General features: G+C 37.6%; 1 protein-coding gene across 1 annotated transcript in view; it reads right to left on the bottom strand.

Annotated features, from left to right (window-relative positions):
- The window catches only part of LOC124792438 (4-aminobutyrate aminotransferase, mitochondrial), a 113,051-nt gene extending 90,061 nt beyond the window's left edge, over nucleotides 1–22,990 (bottom strand). The window contains exons 1-4 of the mRNA XM_047257941.1: nucleotides 22,787–22,990; nucleotides 16,526–16,659; nucleotides 4,868–5,035; nucleotides 3,733–3,813 (exon numbers count right to left, since the gene is read on the bottom strand). Coding sequence (XP_047113897.1) covers nucleotides 3,733–3,813; nucleotides 4,868–5,035; nucleotides 16,526–16,659; nucleotides 22,787–22,865 — 462 coding nt within the window. The 5' untranslated portion in view covers nucleotides 22,866–22,990. The remainder of the gene's footprint in view (nucleotides 1–3,732; nucleotides 3,814–4,867; nucleotides 5,036–16,525; nucleotides 16,660–22,786) is intronic.
- Nucleotides 22,991–25,656: the final 2,666 nt, after the last annotated feature.

Genomic DNA, 25,656 nt, shown 5'->3' with positions numbered 1-25,656 from the left:
CCAGGTGCATGGAAAAAGTAAGCTATGTATCTGTGGCACTAGAATGCTGGTCCAAGTTGGTAGCGCCACATCTAGTACAAACCACAACTACATAGAGAGTTATTAGATGCCTAAATAAGGATTATTTTGTTGAATTGCAAGTACCCACCACATACTATTGGATAAAGGACCATAATTTGTAAGCTTTGAGTTTAAAGAATTCCTCAGCAGTCAGAGCATAAAACAACTGCTAACCTCTAAGTACCATCCCTAGTGTAATCCTACCGCATGCATAATGTAAATACTTGGAAGACTGTGTCATGCCTTTTGTACAAGAAAACATACAAGGTTAGCAAAGGTCAGGCGCAAGAATTTTAAAAAATCCTCATTGTGTTACATTGTATGAATAATGACTTGACTGCTTTAGAGATTGTAGGCAAGGGAGTAGTAGATGAGACGTTACCCACTTTATTGTTACGGTCATCAGAAAATAATTGTAAACATGAGTGAACCCCTCAAGCAGTAAATGCTGATCTGATTACAAGTTCAGAGCAGCGACTGACAAGGCAAAATAAAAATGTTATGGAATCTCATAATAAGAAAGGAGAATTATTTGTGGTCAACAAGTATTTAAAGAGTTCCAGGGTGGGAAAAGGAACTGGAAGTTCTTTCACCTATATAGGGGAACTTACCAGATAATAAAAGTGGCACTGGTGCAAGATTCCATGACTGTACTGCACAGGGCAGATGAAGAGGTATACTGGAGGAATTCAGACAACACCCAGTGTCACAAAAGAGCTGACAGCTATAAATCACAATGATTACACTAATTTTTATATTTTTGTAAACTCTGTATTGGTTTTAGTTTCACTTTTAGTTACAGGGAAGGGTTTCCATAATTTCTGTAAGCCTTTTACTGACATTAGTTAAGAAACTGGGGTTGTTAGTGCCTCAGTGGAGCAAAGTACTTCTAAACTATGGACATGCAGAAAGGCTACTAGCAAATCAAGGCTGACTGGAAAAAGACTGCCTTCACAACACCCAATGGCCTCTACAAGTTCAAAGTTATGCCGTTTGGATAATGTAATGTTCCAACAACCTGTAAATGTATGGTGGGCCACCAGCTTCGACACCTTAAATGGATGATGTAGTTTTGCTATCTGGATGAGATTGTCAAATGTCATCAAAAAATTTGAAACTTGTAAGCTACTTGACAATCACGCTGAGGTGTGTTCAGTCTGCAGGCGTTCAAATGACTTTGAAGAAATGCCTCTTCATCACCCAAGAAATACCAATTTTGGAGCACCTAGTTAATGGTGATGAACACCGTCCTCATCCAGACAAAATAAAACCAGTTACAGATTTTCTAACTCCTCAACCCATTTGTGATGAGTGAAATTTTCTGAAAATGTGCTTATACTAATGGCAATTCACAAATGGGTTCTATACCAATGTACATCTCGTGCAAGAATTACCACACCGAGATGCCAAATTTTCTTGGGACAAGGAGCCTCTAAGATCTTTCCTTGTCTTTAAGGAGGTCTTTACATCTTCTCCGGTCGTAGCAGTGTATGATGAGAATGCTGAGATAGAACATCTCCTCAGACAAGTGGATATGGGGCACAAGCAGTCCAAGTGCAAATTCAAGAAAGCACAGAAAAGTGTCTTGCAGCTGCTTGGATTATTTACTAGCTCCAACTATATTTACTTGGCAAACCATTCACCACTGTGACAGGCCACCATTCTCTACACCTACTGACTGTCTTGTAGAATCCATTGAGTTGGATAAGGACACCAAACAGCCTTTCAAGGAATCTTTTGGTGGAACACAGCAGCATAGATGAAATCTCATCAAATGATACTGCTACTTAGCAGACAGAAGACCCAGCACTGCTGAAAACAATAGAAGTCTTAAAGAAGGAAGAAATCACTGAATGGGAATTAAAATTAATAAATGGAACATTTATAAGAGGAATTATGATCCAGTAGGCCAGAAATGGCTGCTTGTTATCCCAGATCATCTTTAGCCACTTACCCTGAAGTAATTCAACAATGCTCCAACATCTGGTCGCATGGGATTCATGAAGGCTCTAGACAGAACTAGATGCAGTTGTCACTGCCAAGGCCTCCCCCAATCTGTTAAGACCATGTGAGCCACTGTAAGGAATGTTAGTGATGAAAGCATTTGCTGCAATTAGTTCCAGGGCATCTGGTGGAATTCTGCCCGCAACAGTGGTATTACACCAGATGAGATCAACCTACCGGGGAGATTCCTCAGTTTGACAAAGAGGTATCAGTGGTTAAATATCTGCACTGATTACCTATTCCACTGCACATCACTAACTTGTGCCAATTTCTGAAGCTTTGGAAATTGCAAGGTTCCTTCTAAAAGATATCATTTTGAAGGATAGAGTCCCCCATGTGATGAACTCTGATCATTTAATACTTTTCCAGTCGAGACTAGTATCATATGTAATTTCTCATAGTGACATCGCCCACAGAATGAAAACCATCCACCATCACCAGAAGAATGGCCTCACAGAATACTTTAACAAGACATTGTAAGAAATGCTATTGGTGTATGTTGATGTCTAACAGAGATTTGGATACAATACTGCCTATTGTGACAGATTTAGAGCCCAAAACAACAATGGATACACTATTTCCGTTTCAAGGATGATTGTATGAATCATCTCATCACAAGGAACAATGAAGCAAGATACACACTCCTTGGACACTTCAGAGGAAGACCGAGTGTGCTATGATTCTGAGCTCTGGACAGTGAAATACAGCCCTGGGAGATTTGGTATGTACTTTTATGACTGTGCAGGGATATAAGAAAAATTACTAAAATGTTACTTTGGGTTACATTACATGCTCTGTCGTACATCAGACTTCACATACAAAGTCGATGATTTTGACTTGAGATCAAGAAGATAAAAGCACAGACACATTCTCCACATCCTGCATATGAGATCCTACTACTGTAAAGGGGCATAAATCAATGATGGGGGCTTCTTGGTTAATGGAACTGAAGGTTTACTGTATGACTGCAAAGCTTTGATGGAAGGAGCTATCTTCGATATTTATCTTCGTGAAGAAGATGTGACAGCACAACCCAAACAAGAGGATCCTCAGTACCGCCATACAGAGGACCATTATCTAGGATGTTGTAGTTAGTGCCAATGAGAACTTCTGAAGAAGTCAGTCATTGTTTCTCCAGGAGAGGGAGCAATGCTACGAGCTGTGCTGCATGCAATATGGAGTAGTGATTAGCACTACCGGCTGGCATGCTGTGGGCCCCTACTTCAAATACCACCACCAGCAAGTATTAATTTTTTAACATTTATTATTTCTAGAGGGTCCTCAAAATTTCTTATGTATGTTAAGTTTGCATTTTCTGGAATATTCAGTGTCTGTATAAATTGCAGCATTCTCCATCCAGGAAAAAGTTCTGTTGTGTCTTTATATTGGTCTCCATAACAAATATGGTTTCAGTGGTAAATGTTTTATTTCACTGGCAACCCTGCTCCCAGTTTCAGACTTGATTGTGGTTACAATGTGTATTAGTCAGGATAATTAAATGAGATATAGCAGTCCATGGGAACTAATATTAAAGTCTCCTTAGGATGGTGAAAACAGAGACTGGCTGCAAAAATGGAAAGAAAGGCAAATCATAAAATCACTATGAAATTCAACAAAAATTAACTTCACTGATTAACACACCCAACAATGAATTATAGTTTCACTTACATCAAGAAGGATATTTTTAACTTTTTTTGGCCAATCAGATCCTGGGAATACTCCAAGTGCAGGTCGATTTACAATTGCTTTCTGAAAAAGAAATAGAACAATGAAAAAGAAATCTAAAAAAAGAATCAGACTGTTGGCACAGTTTCTGAATGTGTCACTCTAAACACTAAGTCTCCAATTCACACAAGTTTTCAATGCATTCTCTCCCTTCCTCCCACCCCCTCTATTTTTCCTGACTCACATTCACATGTTCTTGATAACCATCAATTTTGCTCTCTTTAGTGTTTCATTTAACTCAGCTTCTGATACAGATTGTATCCTGGGTAAATATTCAGCATTCATCCTTTATGTATTCAGTTCTTTTAATCATGGGAATAAGACTTTTTGTTTCATGGATCAAAATAAGGTGTATATTTTGCAGACTATCTGTATGGCTGTATTACACTCTTGTATTCCATTAATAATGCGAGTTCTCTTTTCAGTTTATGCATACTTAGAATTGTGAGCACACAAGAAACACAAAGTAATAATGGGGAGAGAAGAGGAATCCAATGACGCACTCCAGACAGGTCCATAATACAAGAGGCAATGAGCTCTACATTTAGCACCAGACTCTAGCATTTTGTGTAAGCCTGTCCCTATTATTAGTACTTTAAAACCAAAAGAAAATCTAAATTATGAATACTTGTAATATGCACTAACAACAATGCAAGTGCTGAGATATGACATTTAATAAGTAGTTGTGGAAATGAAAACTTCAACTGTGTGAGGAGAGAACTTGCTGAGGTGTCTACAAAGTTGAGGATAACTATTGTTAAGCCCACAACCATCATATTATGAATATTAAGTTAAAGCAGCAAGGTCAATCTACTGATACTAAGTAGCATATCCTGTAACTCGAGGTTTTCTCTACGCAAAAAACCCCTACCATTTTATCAGCGATAGCTTGCTAGATTAGAAAGAACTAGTCCCTACACATGATGTCCTCACCAAGTGGCCTCATTCTTCTCACACCATCAGTATTATTTTTCCCCCTTGCTGCCTGGAACGAATATTTTAATGCATCCAAAAAAATCACAATTCATTAATCACTTCTTCATTAATTTATTAATGTTTATAAAATTTTATGACTTACCACATTAAAAGGGTTATCAAGCAATTTCAAAAGATCTGGATGATTGTACCCAAGAGGCAGTGACGATATCTGAGTGTACACATCAAGCAGAACATTTCCATCAACATCTGCTATATAATTACCAATGGAGCGGTCATAATCAACAAAAAGTTGTACTGATCCAGTTTGCTGTGGAAAGAAAATGGTGGCTGCAATAAATTCAGTGCAGATAATCTCTTAACATACAGGGTGGAGAAAAACTGTGTTACGGAATTTTAACCTTGGATAGCTGATGCCAATAGGAACCAAAATTACTAACGTTGTGTAGTTGACAACACACCATTTTTAAACTACAGAAACTTGGTGCCTCACACTCAGATTGGCTGTGGGATTGCCTCGTTGCTGTTCATCAGTTGACGGGCAGTGCTATGGTTGTCAGTTCACACACATAAACTCCCTCACCCCATCACTGCCCCAACGTGATACGCACATGGCAGGTAAAGCATTCGTGGGTCACGCATTGTCCAGAGCACCCAGCAACAGGGCAATCCCGTGACCAACTGGAGCACATGGTGCCAAGTTGCCATAGTTCAAAAATGGTGCACTGTTTACCTACACAACATTAATAATTTTGGTACCTACTGGCATCAGCTAACCAGGTTTAAAACTTCGTGACAATTTTTCTCCATCCTGTATAGTGGACATTATAAATATGTGCATGTATATAGGTGACCATGTGCATTCCTTTGTGCTGTCAGTGTTATACATTCTGTGAAAAATGTGGTACATATTCATTTAACTACTTAGGCTATGCAATAGAGCTATTAAAATCAATCTCTCCTTTGGCTGAAAAAATGCTTTACAAGGTAATCCACATGAAGCTGCGATGCCTTGAACAGCAGCACTGTATTTTAATACATATCCAAAAGGCAACCCTATTTCTGTTTAGTATAAGAAATAAGGCTTGTTTACAACACTTTTGGACAGCTACACCACAAGTTTCACTCACTGTATAAATACAGATTTGGTCAGCTCTCCTATAATGTAAACTACTGTAAAGCAGTCAAAAATTAAGTAGTACAGTTGTATTATGAGATCTAATTCTTTTTCCTCAACTTATAAGAGCCCCACTAAGAATAGCATACGGAGTATATTTGTTAAGATTTTTCTAGCTGCCAAAATCCAAGCTGATGATGTCCACATACAGATGTTATCAAATGTGACCTAGTAACTAGTGTGTGTCTAAGAAGCAAGGCACTAAGTTGGTATGCACAATAGTCAATAACATAAAGGTTTTCTTGGTGTTACTGATTAAGTGTGCTTCCAGATTTTTCTTCAGAGTTCATTTCAATGTTATGTAAAATATTTCAATGACCAAGCCATCCGGCTTCTTCAGATGCTGCAAGATTTGCCATTATGTGCACATGCTACCTGTGCCACTACCAGACTGAGCCATTGTTGGTTTCACCGAACTACTCATAGCCAAATTGACCCCAACACCCACTACACTGTTTGATGCTCTTCTTTCTCAGTGCTTGCATCAATATTCTGTGAAATGCAAAGTCTCTCAGCAGTTTACAGCTCTGGTGGACATGATGACTGACAAGATCTTAACAACTTGTGTGGCAGACCAAAGCCCAGTTTAAACTGAAATGTCCAGCCCTGTTAATTAGGATTTCTGACATCTTTGTTTCAATAGATTCCTTAATTACATTGTCCCAGAAACTCGGCATTTGTATCACAGTAATGATATTATCACATTTCATTTCTTGATTACATTTGTGGCAGTGGTCAGTAGCAATTGCGTCGTTTGGTTGTTTTAATCTGGTGTGTCACTGATGTTCCTTGCACTTCAAAACATGCCTCATTCGCATGGAATGTGATACACACCCAACTTTTGGAAACCTAGAGCATCTTTAACATTGCAAAGAATACTTTTTATCTTAGCTGAAGGAAGTAAAATACAGTGGATGATGGCTCTTCTTAATAAGTGCGGCTTGCCACATATCATTAAGGGTCTTAGGAACCAAGCACTCATGCCACCAAATCTATATGACTTTTCTAAGGTACACAAGAAAGAAAGTCCTCTAAGACCCATACTTAGTAATACTGGCAGACTTGCATACCAGCTGGTAATTTCCCTCTTTATGAGAGTTCCACTTTCTGATTCCTTAGAACCAATCAGGAAAGTTCAATGATTTTCTTTTTTCTGACAATTTATTTCCCATTCAGCAGAAAATATTTTGAACAAACTGATGGCATGGCTGTGGGTAGTCTGTTATTGCCTGTTACGGCGACTCTACAAATGGAACTCTTGAAACAAAGGCACAACAATTCACCAAGTGGAAACCAATGTGTTTCTCTCAGTACATGGGCCATGCATTGTTGGCAAGGCTTAATGGAACATAAAAGCTTGAAAAGTTCCTAGAACAATTAAATTCTATCGATAGTTAAAAAAGGGGGGGGGGGGGGGGGGAGAGAGAGAGAGAGAGAGAGAGAGAGAGAAAATAAGGCCAACTACCTTACCTTGACATGTTCATTAGCAGAAGAACAGACGGATCCCTATGTCACAGTGTACATAGGAACCCTACATACAATGACCTCCATCTATATGGCTCGAGCCATGATCATCCATTACAAATACATTACTAAAGACCAATCCATAAAGCTGAAGATAGGAGAGCCTCACCAAAGAATTACAACACCTATGAATAGTTTTCTGAAGGAATAGGTACTCAGGTCAGCAAATTGAATGAACAATGTGATCGAAATTAAGAACACCTAGGAAAGAGGTTGAGACAGACCATGGACAAAAAGCAGAAAAATTGTTTACCTACCTCACACTGACCCAATATCCCAAAAGATCAGTAGACTCCTACTGAACACAGCAACCATTTTATGTTGTTCCCTTCAACTAGGATAAAAAGTATTTTTTGTAATGTTAAAGATGATATAGGTCTCTAAGGTCACATGTGTATTGCATTTCATGCATATGTGGCATGTTTTATGTGAGTCAGATTACCAAAACAATTGAGGAATTCAGATCAAGTCAGCCATCACCGAGCACTGCAATCAGTATAACCAAAAAATGAAACAGTACAATGATGCTAGTATCATGGCATAAATTTAAACAAGGTTTGGCATCCAGTATTAATTTATTAAGATCTCACTGGCCATCACATCTACCAGAGCTGGATAATGCTGAAAGGATTTCCATTTTATGGAATAGTACTTAGGCTCAGAAAAATAATAGAGCATTCAAGAGTTGCAGCGACTGTCAGAAGTCAAATTCTGCTCTAAATAGCAGAGTGAGATCAATAATAATTTACAGTCTGGTTGGCATCCAAACAGTGTCTACACTTAATAGCAAAACACTCAGCAGCTGAAGAAGGCAGATGGCTGGTCATCAAAATACTGTGGATAGAATGCAACCCACATAGCAGGATACCTGGAAGTACACCATTTATCCTTTTAATTGTTTATTTTCCATATGGACTTCTATAATCATTACAAAAGCCAATGAGCGAATGTGATTACAGATTCTTTTGCTGCAGCACTCACTGATGCACTATTGTTACAATAGCAGTGTGACTTCACCTAACACCATTACTGTATGAAAGGTGTGTTATTAATTTTGTAAAATATAAATGTGAATAATGATGATAAATTTCCTTCAGAATGCTTATGAGATGTGCATATATGTTAAGTATGTATTCTTTCCAGAAAGAAGGAGAAATGAATGACTGAAGGAAGGGCAGTTGCCAATACCTACAATACCTTTTTTCTAATTTTTAACAAGCTTCCCTCAATTTACTAAAAAGATGCTGTATTCATGGATAATCACATTCCATTTTCACTTTTGATTAGAAGTGACAAGTTTGGAACAAACATACTTTATTTTCCTGATCATCTAACTGCAGGTTATTGTCTGTAAGCAAAACTTTTGGTAAGTATCCAGCAATTAGGTGGTGTCATTTAGTTTAGCAGCATTCTATGTACAAATCAAAAGTACAGGTTATGTGCTTGTAACTAGATTTGTCCTCTCCCTCCCTTCCACTTTCATGATCATTCCTAAGGAGCACAACACAACATAGCACAAGCACTTGTTCCAAGAATGTGTAAGCAAAATAAAATTTTGCACTAGGGATAAATCAAATGAGGAAGTTCAGTTGTTAAGATATTGACCCCATTCTGTCATGGTTTCTGAAATCATTTCAGACAAATTCCAGGATTGCAGGATTGTTCCTTCATCAGGGCCATGGCTGACCACCTGCTCAATTTTTATTAAACACAACTGTACATATTTATATGACTGCGAGTATGATTTACATTTTTTTCCTTGTATTGTGCTGACAAATCTTGTAATTCTACATACAGAAACATGTTGCTGCTGCTTAAATATGTGCACTCCCTGAGGCTTGACAAACATTTGTCCTGTCCGTCAAATATTAACAGGATGTGAAAAATGTGCTTTCTTTGGTTATAAATGAGAAAGTGATCCCAATTCAAAAGGTGTCCTAAGGAAAAACTATCAATGGTGCTTATTATTCACATTTTTTGGAACAAGGCAAGTCTGAGGCTACATGAAAGAAATGACATTATCTTTTAATGGCACCATCTTACTTTTAAGACAATATCTGTTGCCAAAGGGCAGAAATTCTTAAAAACTGGCTCACATGATTAGTTATTGAATAGTTGTATCACTTATTTATTCAACCATCCAAGGATCAGTCCATAGTAATATAGAAATTTTCATGGTAATATATATAAGTATGAGGATAGGATAAATGATCAGCCATGACCTTGAGCTTTTCCTATCTGCTTGTTAGACAAGTGGCCCAGCATTTACCTCTTATTATCAAAATTTAAAAATCCACTTGCTTGTGCATATATCTTGGCTTTATACACAAAATAAAATGATTCATCTCTAACATCAACATATCTGTGGCTGCGAACAGCATTACCAAGCCACCATAAAAAAAGTAATGGAAAATATTGGTGGTTATATAATGTAAAATATCCTGTTCTATGTTTTACCACAGCCAAAGTTAACCTTCATACCATCATTAAATTTCCAATCCTCGTGCTCCCTGTGGATAATAATTAGTTCAAAATGTGTATACAAATCCAGTATTACTATACAATCCAAATAGCCTTCTAATAACATGCATTCAATATGTAGTGCAACATTTCCTTTTTACTCAGGCAATTTAAGTTGAAAAAATGGAATCTATTGTGGGACATAGTGGAATACTCCCACCACAGCCCCCATAATTTCATGAAGTTCCAAAGGTGGCGGTGCTATATGTAGCTTTCAAAATGGCAACTGCAATGGAAGTGCATTCCAAGCAGAGAGCTGTCACTGAGTTTCTTTTCATGGAAAACCAGAGTGTAGCAAATATTCATAGGCACTTGCAAAATGCCTGTGGAGACTTGACAGTAAGTGAAAGCATGATGAGTTGTCGGGCAAAAAAAGTGAGTTCATCACTTTGAACCAAAAACAAAATGACAACCCATCAAGTGGTGCCACACCACCTCTCCCCCAAGAAATAGTCCAAAGCCGCTCCATCAGCAGGTAGAGTCACAGCGATGCTCTTAAGGGACTCGGGGCAATTCTGCTTGATGTCCTCCCTCAGGAAATCGAAGAAATGACTTCAGCATATTTGTAAAATTTGAAGTTTTCCTGGCGAATCAACTGCTCAAAAAGATTTTGGGCTTGCAGCCAGTTGTAAACTTCACTGCACGATATTTCAGCTGGACAACTGCCAGCCATCTTCAAATGAGCCAAGCGAGGACTCATTAAGACGTTCTCCGCTCCGTCTTATATAGTGTGCTGATAGTACTGCAACCCATGCGTTGCAGTCATGGAGACAGAAGGACCACACTGTCCAGCGACAGTGCCTTCACTGGTGGAACTGCAAGACTCAGCTACCGTCTGTGTTGTCGCTGGCTGCACCTATCGAAGTCTTCTGACATCTTCGTCTCTAGCAAATTTTGGAGATAACGGGATCCTTGTACAGAACATCAACATTGCACTCGCCTATTGCAACCTAGTAAGTCTGCAGTTGCGGAACATTGTATTTTTAACGGACATTCAATGGAGCACAACAAAACTTCGATTTCGGACAAAGCAACAACTTTTTGGGATTCCATTATCAAATAATCCATTGAAATACACATTGTGGAAAATCTAAAGAGCTGTGACAATGATTACCAATTTAATAATTCATGGAATCCCATCATCTCCAAAATTTTCTCGAGACAAAGATGCCTGAAGACTTTGACAGCTGTGGCCAGCGACAATACCAATGGCAGCTGAGTCTTTCAGTTCCACCAGCGAGGGTGCTGTTGCTAGGCAGTGTGGTCCTTCTGTCTCCACGACTGCAAAGCATGCGCGACAGTACTATCAGCGCACTATATAAGACAGAGCGGAGAATGCCTTTGTCAGTCCTCGCTCAGCTCAGCTGAAAATGGCTGGCAGTTGTTCAGCTGAAATATCGTGCAATGAAGTTTATGACGACCAACTGCAAGCCTGAAATCTTTTTCCAGCACATTTGTCACCACAAAAATGCAAACAAATTTCTCCATCTCCATGAGAGTGGAAGGCCCCACACAAGATGGTGCACTCAAGAGGAGCTCACAAAACTTCACTGTACTGTTCTTCCTCAATCACCCTACAGCCCAAATCTTGTACCTTCCAAATTCCATCTGTTTGGCCAAATGAAGAATTCACCCTGTGGGAAGCAGTACATGGATGAGGAGCAGGTTGTAGATGCAGCAAGATGTTGGCTTTGATGTCAATCAGGATAGTTGTACCAAGCAGGCTTACAGGATCTTCCAGTGATGTGGCTTAAGGCCATCGTACTGAACAGAGATTACATTGAAAAATAGAGTTTTGTAACCAAAAGAGTGGGGAATAATATGGTGTATTGCAAACCTGAATAAAAGGAACCTGCTTTCAGAAAAATTTGTTTCATTACTTATTGAGCTCCTGTCACAAAAGTGAGGACACTGCTGAAGTATGGACTTAAAGGTGTCCAAGTTCACTGTTAGAAATCACTTTTCATTTGAGTAAATTGGTGCAGTGCTTCAGCAACACTGATTTTTTTTCAGAACTTATGTCAAGATGAGACATTGTCACAACATGAGGTGGCTAATGCCATTTCTTGACACTGTTTCCACTTTCAACCAAAAGGAGATATTTAAATGATGCAACTGCAGCCAGGGATGACTATTCATAGTAGGGAGAGATGATGCAATGGAGCTCTACCACAGAGCCTTGCAAAATGCTACTTGGTACAGAACATCAAATATAACTATTTGCAATTTTTTGTGTGTGAAGATGACATCTATGCACATACACTTACATGTGCAGTGTGTGAGGGCCATGGGTGGACCAAGGCAGTCTGTCACTCAGCTTTGCTCACTGCTTCTCAGAAGCACCTGGAAAAATGTCACATTTCATTTAGCATTGCGATGCGGCCATTTTTCAGTTGGAACAACTGTCAGAGTTCACCAGGATTGTGCTCTCACCACTGTTTAACCTTCATTATTTGTTCATAGTATGAAAGATGTTCACAGGTCCAGTGGCTGTTTGCACAAGAAGAGGCAGTCTAGCGATCTATCATCGCAATCCTTTAAAATGTATGGGAATGACAGACAAGAGGGATGAGAATTCTCAATTCACACAAGTGATTATTTGCTACAAAATGACATTACAGTACCATGCAGAAAGAATTTAAACTTTTATATGACAATGAAAGAGCAAAAAATTACAATGATTGACAGAGTGAATTCATTTTTCTGTACACCAAGAAGCATTTTGTGCTTAAATCGCAGGCATGGAGCACTTTAAGAAATTCCTGAAGTCGCAACCATTATTCCATTCTCAGTTGGAACAGTTTTTAATGGAAATGAACAAAGATTACGGACACTTCATATATTACTGAAACACGAGTTGACTAAGGTGAGGGACATGCCTGGAATGATTTTTTTATTTAAATCTCACTATTGTTGAATTTCTGAAGGAAAAAGGAGTGAAGGAACAAAAATCAGAACACCCAGAATGGATTGCAGATTTCGAATTTTAAGTAGACTTGATTGCACATTTCTCACACTAAGAGACCGCATTGTAACGTCTTTCTGATTTGATGGGGATGCATTTTAAAAAGAAAATCACATTGTAGAAAGGACACATTCTGACAAAGACAATCCAGTTCACTGCAAGAATTACAACAATAGTTTTACAAGTGTTTTGAGGACACTGTCAATCTTAAATATATTTTCAAGCTATTTTCACAATTGTTTGCCATTTCAGTTGAAAGCACCTATGTCCATGTGCGGTCATAACTGATTGACCTGCAAGGTAATTCCAGTTTTAATTACAAATTTTCTTAAGTTAAAACTGTCCAGGCTGTCTACAGTGGTTTTCTCAGGTAGATTTTCCAAGTCTCCATAATGAGGTTGCAAAAGTGCTACAATATTTCAATTTGTGTGAAAGACTGTTTTTTCCAATTATGAAATAAATAAGTCACAACTACATGGCAACTTGAGCACAAAACTCGAAACTGTCTGTGTCTGTCCTTAAGCTGACAGTTTGTACCAGATAAAAATTATGTCTAAGTGCACCAAAAATAATTAATACTTAAAACTTGTTTTGTTTGTGATCTGCGTTGTTGGGAAATGTGAAATATAAAACCAAATCATAAGCAGTACAACTGTACTGCCATTCAAATACAGTGCATTTGCTGTTTTACCCTTTTCCCCCTTCTTGCACTCAGACGGCATGGCACAGCAGTGGGTAAATGTGAAGCAATGCTGAGCACTTTGGCACTTGGGCCTGGGTGTGGCCTGCATGCTGAAATCTTGGCCACTCCTGACAGGCGCATCAGTTATGTCTCAGCAACAACATGAGAATATTTAACGTATGGGGGGAGAGGGGATGGGGAGAGAGAAAAACACACACACACACACACACACACACACACACACACACACACACACACACACACACACACACAAAATATCCTACATTTGTCAGTGAAACATCCCAATATCATGATGGCAAACTAATGACATGAGGATAAATCAACAATGCCCATTATATGCTCATTCAAATAAATTAGAACAGCCCTCTGACAAAGCTGACGAACAGGAATTGAATATTCATCTAGTTGTTTGGTGAAGATTGCCATGAAGCTTAATCAGGGAACTACAAGATACAATGGAAACATTGCTCATCAGACTTTAATCCTACTGAATATGCCTACTAATCAAACTCCAGACATGTTGCAGTTAACCAGCAGTCCCATGACTATTTCAGAGTTGAGGATAGCTCTTCCTGAGGAGCAGTAAACTACCCCAAAGGAACTCGTCAACTGTCTTACAGAAATCCATAGATGTTGAGCAGTATGGGACATTTGAACAGAACAATCACTGTATCAAGAGACATTAACAAAGAGCACTTTGCCTGTTTCTGAGTTAATCCACAGGGACAAAACCATCTCCTGTCTGCAATAATTCTTGTTGTGATGGTTCTCAATCTAAAGCAGCTCTCCACTCCAGTCTATCCTGTGAAAGATTTTTCATCTCTGCGCAACATGTCTATTTGAAGCTACTTTCTGTATTATTCAAGCCTTGGTATACTTCTACAATTTTTACTCCATCCTCCCTCCCTCTCTCACACTTCCTCCCATTACAAAATTGACTATACCAGATGTCTCAAGATGTGTCCTAGCAACAAGTTCCTTCTTTTAATCAAGTTGTACCATAAATTTCATTTTTCCCCAATTTGGTTCTGTATTTCCTCATCTGTTCTCTGATCTACCCAACCAATCTTCAGTATCCTTCTGCAGCACCACATTTCAAAACCTATTCTTTCCTTGTCTGAACCACGTCCTGTCCACATTTCACTTTCATGTAAAGCTCCATTTCAGACAAATACTGTTGGAAAAGGCTTCCTAAGACTCAAATTTACATTTGATGATAATTTAATCCTCCTTTTCAGAAATGCTTTACTTGGTTATGCCAGTCTTCATTTTATACCTTCTCCTCTTTGGTCATCATCAGTTATTGAGCTGCCCAAATAGCAAACAGTGTCCACAGTGAGTTATTTCCTAATTCCCTCAGCATCACCTGATTTAATTTGGCTACATTCTGCTGCCCCAGTTTTTTTTTTTTTTTTTTTTTTTTTTTTACATCCACTTTCAAAGCTCTTTGCAACACACATTTATTCCATTCAACTGCTCTGCTCAGTGTTCTTCCAATGTCATCATCAGCAAACCTCAAAGATTTTATTTATTCTCACTGAACTTTAATTCCCTTTTGAAACTTTTCCTTGGTTTCCTTCACAGCTCGCTAAATGTACCGAATGAACAACATCAGAAATAGGTTACAACCATATCTCAGTGCCTTCTCAACTGTGGCTTTCCTTTTGTATCCTTCAAAACTTATAACTGAAATCTGGTTTTTAACAATCTTTTTATTTCCTGTATTTTATTCCCCCCACCTTCAAAATTTCAAAAAATGTATTCCAGTCAATGTTATCAAAAACTTTATCTAAATCTGCAAATGTTATAAATGTAGGTTGCCTTTCTCAACTTACCTTCTAAAACAAGTAACAGGGTCAGTATTACCTTGTGTGTTTCTACACTGCACCAGAAGCCAAACTGACTTCCTTTGAGTTGGTTTCCAATTTCTGTAAATAATTTATGTCAATAGTTTGTAATGTAACTGAGTAAAATGATTGTTCCACAGTATTCACACCTGTCAGCATCTGCTTTCTTTTGAATTGGAATTATCTGATTCTTCCTGTAGTCTGAGGGTTATTTTGCCCATCTCTTACGTCCTGCACACAATATGGAATAATTTAGTCACGGCTGGTTCTTACAAAGATCTCTATAATTTTGAGGGAAAGTGATATGGTCCAGGAGCATGGCTTGCACTTAGATCTGTCTGGGCTGTGGAAAATTTTTTCCACAGTATTGCATCCACTATGCCATCTTCACTGACTTCCTATTCTCTGTCTTCAAGTATGTTTCCCTTATATAGACCCTCCTTCCACCTTCTGGCCTTCCCTTCTTTGCTTAGTACAAGTTTGTCATCTGCACTTGTCGTATTCATTGAGCTGCTCCCTTTTTCTTCAAAACCTCTATTTTTCCCATCTTTCCCTAGTTCATTGTGTTTCTAAAGCCTTGCAGCTATCTTCTAACCATCCGCACTTTGACATTTTTCACTTTCTGTCAATCTCATTTGGTTTTTAGATGTCTGTACTTCTTTTTGCTAGCATCATTTGCTGCATTTCCCATTTTGTCAGTTAAATTCAGTATTTCCTGAGTTACCTAGGGATTTCTACTACGCCTTGGCTCTTTAATTATGCAAATGTACAGAGGAGAATTACAAGGCAGTTATACTGATTGTTCTAACATATTGTATTCTGTATAGAGGCAGTTTTAGAGTATGACATTTGGGGGAATTAAAAGACTATATGTCAATAATATGGGACATTTCATCCAATATTTGTTTTGACCAATGTAACAGAGATAAAACACAAAGACACACACACACACACACACACTCTACTTACACAAGTTACAGCAAATTCTTAGTGTAAAGATTTAATTGTAAATTACACCACATATTTTAGAGGAAAGGTTTGAAATTATGTAACTGTAAAAATACCTGTATAGCACTTAGTTCATCTAGTAGCTGCTTTGACTTTGGACCTGGAATGGATGTTTTTACACTTGGTCCATCAGGTTCTCCAACAACCAGGCTTGAAACATTCCTTATATAAATGTTTTGGCAAATGGAACCTATGAAAATATACATCACATGACACATACTTTCAGGGTACTAACAACATTACACAATGATATTGTTATGCATTTCTCAGCTGGCTCTTCTTTTTTTCTGTAATCCACACATATTATAAAAATGTATGTATGTATGCATGTATTATCTACATATGTATGTGTTTTCCAGATGTTATCCCAAAGCACTGGACCGATTTCAACCAAACTTGCTACACATACCCCTACTGTCAAGCAACAATCTCTTCCAGGGTAAGAACTACCTACCTACCATATTAAGTCAAATACCAAGACGTGTGAAAAAATTAAGCATTATGCATGAATTTTTAATACTTATACTTTTTACTGTTAAGAAACTGCTACAGCTGACTCAAAAAGGAAATCCTCAACACCTGGCAGCACTTTTGACAGCTTTCAACTGTGGACGGCAAATGGCTGCAGACAAAAACAAAAGAGAAAATGTGTTGGCACAGAGACATTTACAAAATATATATATATATAAAAGATTTTGTTTCTAATTGAAAACTGACAAAATTAATACCCAGGCAATGTCGGGTTTGTCAGCTAGTAACATGGTAAGAGTGTTGTTAATAGTTACCATGTTTAAAGTTATCTTCAGTTCATAGTTTTTGCAAATTGTGTCTACTCAGATTGCATTAATTTGTTTGAAGGCTTTTGTTCTAGTGCATTACAGACTGCTGAGCAAGAAGAGCTTACTTGTGGTGAACATAGTAAGTAACTCTCTGTTGTTCTTCCACTTTAAGAAATCAGAAGTATAACATAATATATATATTGGTATCAGTTGCAATCACAGCAATATCACGGTGATAATTTCATGGCAATTTGCACCAAAACTTACAATTTAAAACTTTATTCATGAGCAATGGAAATAAAATCAATCTCATACAGGACACTTACAGTGCCAAAAAAGACAAAAGTAGTTGTTCTCCCACCTAGCAACAGATCTAACAGCCTGTTGGAATTTCAGTTCTGCACTGATGTATCTTCTATTTAGTCTGACAGAATATCTTGTTTCTCCTCAGTTGTAATGGAGCATTCTGTAACTTTTCATTGAACATACTTTATAACAATTCCATCATTTGTTTCTCTACACTACAATTTTTTCCAAAGCATTAAATGTTCACATGTTTCCATTAGCCCACATTTCTTATTCTCTTTCCTTTTGCGATGTATAGAACCGTTAAGTATGTAAATGATCAAACCATGTTGTTCCATAAAAATGTCATAAGGAAAGATTTCAGTACAAGTAAAATATTTCAGGTAGTTAAGAAGTTTAAAACAAACTCCTCCCTCACGAAGGCCCAACGGTATCAACAGTGCCGAGTGACCACCGTGGCATCCTCAGCCCTTAGGCGTCACTGGATGCGGATATGGAAGGGCATGTAGTCACCACACAGCTCTCCCGGACGTATGTCAGTTTCAGAGACCTGAACCGCTACTTCTCAGTCAAGTAGCTCCTCAGTTTGCCTCACAAGGGCTGAGTGCACCCCACTTGCCAACAGCGCTCGTTAGACCAGATGGTCATCCATCCAAGTATTAACACAGCCCGACAGCACTTAATGTCAGTGATCTGACGGGAACCAGTGTTACCACTGCGGCAAGGCGGTTGGCAGTTAAGAAGTTTGTTGATGGAAAATTGAAGCTGTGAAGAGGAAGTAAGAAGTACATCTATGCAAAAAATGAGCTTTTGTAAAGGTGAAATGTTTGTCATCAGCAAACATAATTCTGAAAGAACTAAGAAAAAGATTTGCCAAGTGTTTTCTCTGGAGTTATATGGCAGTGAATCAGGGCAGTCAAACAGAAACAGGAAAAATGCTTGGATAGTTTGAAATGTGATTTTGGAGAAAAATGCCAAATTTGAAATGGATCGAGAGGATTTTGAATTAAGTACTTCCAAGAAAATGAGAGGAAAGAAAACCAATGGAAATAAGAAACAGAATGTCTTAGCTGAAATATGTACTGCAAAGAAATTGCCTGCAACAATCATAAAATGAAAGACTGCAGGGAAAAGATGAAAAGAAGGAAGAGAATTTGTTGTTAAACATGGACAAAGTTACCAGCAGGTTAAGGGAGAGGCATAGGACAGGAAAGTGGAGTGCATGCACATGATACCTGGTGTAAGGAAGTAACACAGCAGGAGGTGGTTTTCAACCAATGGATATTACACTGTGTAGTACAGTAAAATAAGTCATGACATTTATTGTGTAAATAGAAAATTGTTAGGTTTAATTCCACCAAGTCATAGTCAACATTGTAAGTGATGGTCAAAGAGGACTGTGCAAATATAACCTTGATACAAATTGCTAGCCTCATGACTAGATCTCCTCCAATTACGATCAGTCAGCAAAAGTGATGTGAGTAAGGAATGGGAACAAAACATTGGTGTACACTTTCTTCATGCAAGGAAACATCAAAATAAACATATTGAAAGATAGGATGGTATTAACAAACTGGTATGCTGGAAGATTTTTTCTTATGCTTTTCAAGACTCAAGGAGAAGTGTTCAAAGATGTCCTGCAAGTACATAGTTCTATATACATCACGTATCTTCACAGAAAAAAAGTAACTTATAATGAGAATAGTCTCCCACTTAGATCTGTCAATATATATAGTTCAATTGTAGCTCTTAATTAAAACAGAAATCAGCTGAAAATGTATGCTATGAAGTAATGTCAATTTTTCTGGAGGACAGACAATGACTTCATCACAACATAAAATTGTACCTGTAACTGGTGCTAAATAGATACATATGTTCCTTCCACACTAGAAAATATTACCAACAAATTTCATGAAATAGTCGGTGCATTTGCACTATCATGTAAAAACCTTCAGCATTTTAAATAGTGGTCATTATAAGGTCGATGAATTAATACAACTCATGGCCTGGTTGGCACACTTTTGGAATAAAAATATTCTTTCTACTTGTACCCAATACATTGCGCAATACATTGTCTATGAATGACAATTTGGAAGAGAAATCAGCTTGGGTATCACTGAAGACATCAACTGGCTGTTGAGGTAATTGAAATGACCTGGCAGATTAAAACTGTATTTGGGACAAGAACCTAGTCTTACTGACTGTGTTATCCAGGCACGACTCATTATCTGTAGTTATTCTTAGTTTCCGGAGTGATCATGAATACACACTGCCTTCTTTAGAGGTTCTCAACCACCCACAGTCACAGAAATCTAATGTCTTACTGTTAACTATTGGAAGAGGTCAGAATGTTAACCTTAACAGAATTACTCGCACTTGTTAAAGATTGAGGGTATTGCATTTATTGTCAGTCTACTATGTCCAACTCATTATCTACTTTATTACTCAGTTCCTGGCCCAAATTTGCAACAGTCGTGCTGGTTTTTGTTGCCTACAATAGTTGTGGAGTGATTTGGTTCACTCCGTAGGAAGTGTATTAGAGGCCAAATAGGATCATGTATGAAACCTCAAGGAATGTTACCTCATTTTCTATTACATAACAAGGCAAATCATCTTATTTTGCTTTGTGACACAAATCAGAGTGGGCCACAAAAGATACTCAGTGAGCACAATTATGTTTATCAAAATCTTCCATTGTTTTATGCAAAGACTTAGCTGGCTCACAGATGAGGTCTCCCTGATACCAAATCATGGGGCTGTCAATAAGCTATTTAATACTGTTTTCTCAGCTAAAAAACTTCAGAATATATACATAACTATTTTGATCTTTAACTGTCAACTTTATATAGTTTACTTTTCTTATAAAGTTATATCATTACTGATTATTAAAGTCTTTCTGATAAAAGAAGATCCTGAAAGAACATGTTACATGAGTAACTAGGTACGCTGCAAATGTGTGTCACATCAACATTCTTTATCATGTTGCAACACTTCACACTTTTTCTTGGTGGATCTGTTGAATGTAGAGTTGCTGGAACTGCCACTACAGCACGTTGCGCAACTCCCACAATATTTCATTCAGAGAACTGTGTAACATCTTCACGATGTTGCTGCTGACCGTTGGTAAGTGGCAACTGTTGGTTCCTCACTAAAGCAATATTCTTACTGAGCCCATGCTGGAAGGGGCTTATACAGCAGATCCTACTCGCCAGCAGTCACCTGATGTTCCCCTGATGAAATACTGTGGGATTAACACAACATGCTCCAGATGCAGATGTATGAACCATTTTGATTGCATCCATATTCAGCAACTGTTCAATGGGCCCTAACAACAATGACTTAATAATTACTTGCCGTGAATTTCTTAATCTTTGCTTTTCCTTTCTCATGATGAAATTATTGATAATTTGCAAAATAGATATCCAAATATGTTCCCTCTATCTGTCAGATTTGTTCCAAATGTTATGAATATCTCATAAGTCCCAGAATCGTACTAATGCATTGGTTCATGTGTGTATAACAATTGATACTTTTAACCATATTTGAATTTTTAAAGCTTTTCAATTTCCTGTCATTTATGGGGGCTGCTTCTAAAGTCAAAGTCAGACTACTCGCATCTACTCTGAACCATAGTCAGCAACACTAAGTCTATACGAAAATTATTTTTGTATCACTTGGTTGTCTATACCACAGTTCAGCTGCATATGTGTAAAAATATTTTTAAAAAGTTTTAAATAATTTCAACAACTAATTTCTTAGCATGTAAATAAATGCTGCAAGAGTTTCTATTACTGACTTTAAAAAGCATTCATAATGCTAATTTCTGGAGTATACAATAGTAAAATACAGATGTCTGCACAATTTTCCCTGAAAAATAGTTCATTAAATGATATTAATGACAGTATGAAAAATACAAAATTATTTTTATATGAGGCCCAGAGAATAAGAGCACTAGTAAGTACAAAGCTAGATGGACTGATTGCTATTATCTCATGAAAGCGTGTATTCCATTTAAACTCATCAATTATTACAACAAGTATTACAATTTCAGTCTTAGAGATTATTAATTTCACAGATATCCAGGTCAGTGACATTTTCTCAATTACAGACTGTAACCAAAAATCAAGAATTAAGGGTATGATAAAAAAATCCCATAAATGAGAAAATCTTACAGCATCTGTTTCCATACAAGTCAAGGTGAGAACAAGAAAACCAACTAAAACAATAGGATAGTAAGCCAATGATTTTCTAAACACTGTTGTAGCAAAAAATCAAAATATGTTACATACAGATGATGTAAAGGATTAATATTACAATGATAATGATTGCAGGGAAAAAAAGACTACTGTACCTTAAATTTTGATAGCCATATCGGAAGTACAGAATGTGGTCTTCTTGCAAAATCATTTGTGTAGGTAGCCAACTAAAGCATACAGAATACTGTAACTTTTCGTATAGTCAGTACATCACGGCAAAGCAGGAAAAATTTGCAAAGTATTTACAGTTTATGATTGGATGTAAATTGATATCATTTACGATATTTTACAACATACATGAAACTACAATAGGCGAATTTTTTTGGTGACAGTCACAAATCTTTACAGCCACTACACAATAAAATAAACAACACAATAATTCAACAGTAGAGGTAATGTATTTGAGTTCCAAATGTTGTAAAATTCGGTACAAAAATTGTGTGTGCTGCGGCAAACAGCTTTTTCATTTTTATTTTTTTTCTTTAGTTCCAAACACAGTACTGATATGAGAGAGGCAGGGGCTACGAAAATAATTTTTGCCCCTTTAATTTAGTTTTCTATAAGGAATTTCGAAACAAGACAAGGTAAAAATGGTGTATCTTGAGCTTTACTGTGCAACTTTTCTTGTTAAGATAAAGCTTGCTGATTGCACATACAGAACACAAGGAGTTTATGCGTCTTCTCAAGAGGAATTGTACTTTGACTTAAGAGTAAATGTATTTGCAACGGTAACTTGCATTAACACATTGAAATTTCAAGATGCTGAACGACTAACGCCGGAACTAACGTTCAGTCGATGTACATGTCAAAACAGTTCACAAGATCTGTATGCATAAAGCGTTAACAAATTATAAGATGATTTTCATTTCCCAGTCTTCGGACGACTTGAAAATGCAGTCTCACTATATTTTTTTCTCAAAATACCCATATTGTCATTTAGGAAAAATCTTTAAAAGAACAAGAGTCTAGTCTTTACCTGATTTCCACCATTGCTTAAGGCACAATCTACCAAAATTAATTGCGGGCGTTACGCCTCCGCCACATAGCTGTGCCATCTTCCCTAAACCTTCAGGTGAGCGTCGCACACTGAATACGCAAACGCCGAAGCAGACTGATTTTATTCGGGCGTGCGTACTGATACGGTGGACGGCGGATACTGGCGCTGTGTTTGAGCGACCCGCGTAGCATGACACTACTCGAGGGAACATAATTCAATTGCCATAAATTACTGTGTTTATGAATTTGACCTCGGTTTAACTTACGGCGCTTGATTGTGTGCTGCTCGACTTTAAGTGGACGTCGCAGCATTACTTGATATATTTATCTTGAAATAAACGTTCTCAAGCTGGCATCTGAATTAAGGGTTGAATTTACAACTGTGCTTCGACATGTACATTAGCTAGAAAAATGCGCTATTTTAATGCAGTAGAAGAATTTTCATTCTGAAATAGTAATAAATTGCAGCTTGCAAGATAGTAATATTGTAGAGTATAGACCTATTGCATCCAATAGGAGGACATCGGAAGTTTCCGCACAATGTACAACACGTGGAAATCAGTGTAGTGGAAGGTAAGTTTTACGTAAAATAATGAAAGACTTGATTTTTAAAAAATGAAAAGCTCTTCACATGTAAGTTTCTGCAAAAAAAATTATATTTATCTGAAAACATATTTTGATCCTTTGTATTTGACGCACATCCAATGAAGAAGTGTAGTAACCTGTCATTCGTATTGCAAGTATTTAAGTTCTTGTGTCCTACAAATATACATTTTAAGTCCAAACATGTCTACTGAAGTGTGTATTAATTTACGAAATTCGTAATAACTGACAAATTACAGAAAAATGAAGGCGAAAAATCTCGAAGCAATTTAGAAAATAAGAAATTCACACTCTAACCATGGAACTATTTTAATTTCTTTGGTTTTATTTAGGAACAATATATTTAGCAATTCAAAACCAAACACTCAAAAAGTGAGCAGTTTAAGATTGTACACGACAGTCAAGATATAGAAGAAGTTGACTCAGTCGAACTCTTAGGTTAAAATTTAGATAAAAATTTGAGCTGGCAGACACACATTGAATACCAAACAAACTGAGCATCCTTGCGTTTTACTGCAAATATTAACTGCAACTAACACGGATACACAAAAGGTAGCATATACAAGCTACTTTGAATCTATTATTAGGTGTGGTATTATTTTTTGGGGTAACTCGACAACTATAGTGCAGTTACTAAAAATATAGAAAAAAATCATTCGAAATATGTGCACTGCACATCATAAAGAGTTATATCGTCCATTATTTAGAAAACTTAAAATATTAACTCTGCCATCCCTACACCCTACCCCTACGAACCACGGACCTTGCCGTTGGTTGGGGCAATGCAGGAGTAGGTTTAATAATGAATAAAAAAATAGGAGTGCGGGTAAGCTACTACCAACAGCATGGTGAACGCATTATTGTGGCCAAGATAGACACGAAGCCCATGCCTACTACAGAAGTACACGTTTATATGCCAACTAGCTCTGCAGATGACGAAGAAATTGATGAAATGTATGATGAGATAAAAGAAATTATTCAGGTAGTGAAGGGAGACGAAAATTTAATAGTCATGGGTGACTGGAATTCGAGAGTAGGAAAAGGGAGAGAAGGAAACATAGTGGGTGATTATGGATTGGGGGAGAGAAATGAAAGAGGAAGCCGTCTGGTAGAATTCTGCGCAGAGCATAACTTAATCATAGCTACAACGGTTCAAGAATCATAATAGAAGGTTGTATACAAGGAAGAATCCTGGAGATACTAGAAGGTATCAGATAGATCAGATAATGGTAAGACAGAGATTTAGGAACCAGGTTTTAAATTGTAAGACATTTCCAGGGGCAGATGTGGACTCTGACCACAATCTATTGGTTATGAACTGTAGATTAAAACTGAAGAAACTGCAAAAAGGTGGGAATTTAAGGTGATGGGACCTGGATAAACTGAAAGAACCAGAGGTTGTACAGAGTTTCAGGGAGAGCATAAGAGGATAATTGACAAGAATGGGGGAAAGAAATACAGTAGAAGAAGAATGGGTAGCTCTGAGGGATGAAATAGTGAAGGCAGCAGAGGATCAAGTAGGTAAAAAGACGAGGGCTAGTAGAAATCCTTGGGTAACAGAAGAAATATTGAATTTAATTGATGAAAGGAGAAAATATAAAAACGCAGTAAATGAAGCAGGCAAAAGGGAATACAAACGTCTCAAAAATGAGATCGACAGGAAGTGCAACATGGCTAAGCAGGGATGGCTAGAGGACAAATGTAAGGATGTAGATGCTTATCTCACTAGGGGTAAGATAGATACTGCCTACAGGAAAACTAAAGAGACCTTTGGAGAAAAGAGAGCCACTTGTATGAATATCAAGAGTTCAGATGGAAATCCAGTTCTAAGCAAAGAAGGGAAAGCAGAAAGGTGGAAGGCGTATATAGAGGGTCTATACAAGGGCGATGTACTTGAGGACAATACTATGAAAATGGAAGAGGATGTAGATGAAGATGAAATGGGAGATACGATACTGCGTGAAGAGTTTGACAGAGCACTGAAAGACCTGAGTCGAAACAAGGCCCCGGGAGTAGACAACATTCTATTGGAACTACTAACGGCCTTGGGAGAGCCAGTCCTGACAAAACTCTACCATCTGGTGAGCAAGATGTATGAGACAGGCGAAATACCCTCAGACTTGAAGAAGAATATAATAATTCCAATCCCAAAGAAAGCAGGTGTTGACAGATGTGAAAATGACCGAACTATCAGTTTAATAAGAGGTGTTGTGAAATACTAACACCAGTTCTTTACAGACGAATAGA

Source organism: Schistocerca piceifrons, chromosome 1 (genome assembly GCF_021461385.2).
Source record: "Schistocerca piceifrons isolate TAMUIC-IGC-003096 chromosome 1, iqSchPice1.1, whole genome shotgun sequence".
Taxonomy (NCBI): Eukaryota; Metazoa; Arthropoda; class Insecta; order Orthoptera; family Acrididae; genus Schistocerca; species Schistocerca piceifrons.
Note: the sequence above shows the minus strand (reverse complement) of the source record. Positions and strands in the feature narration are given on the sequence as shown.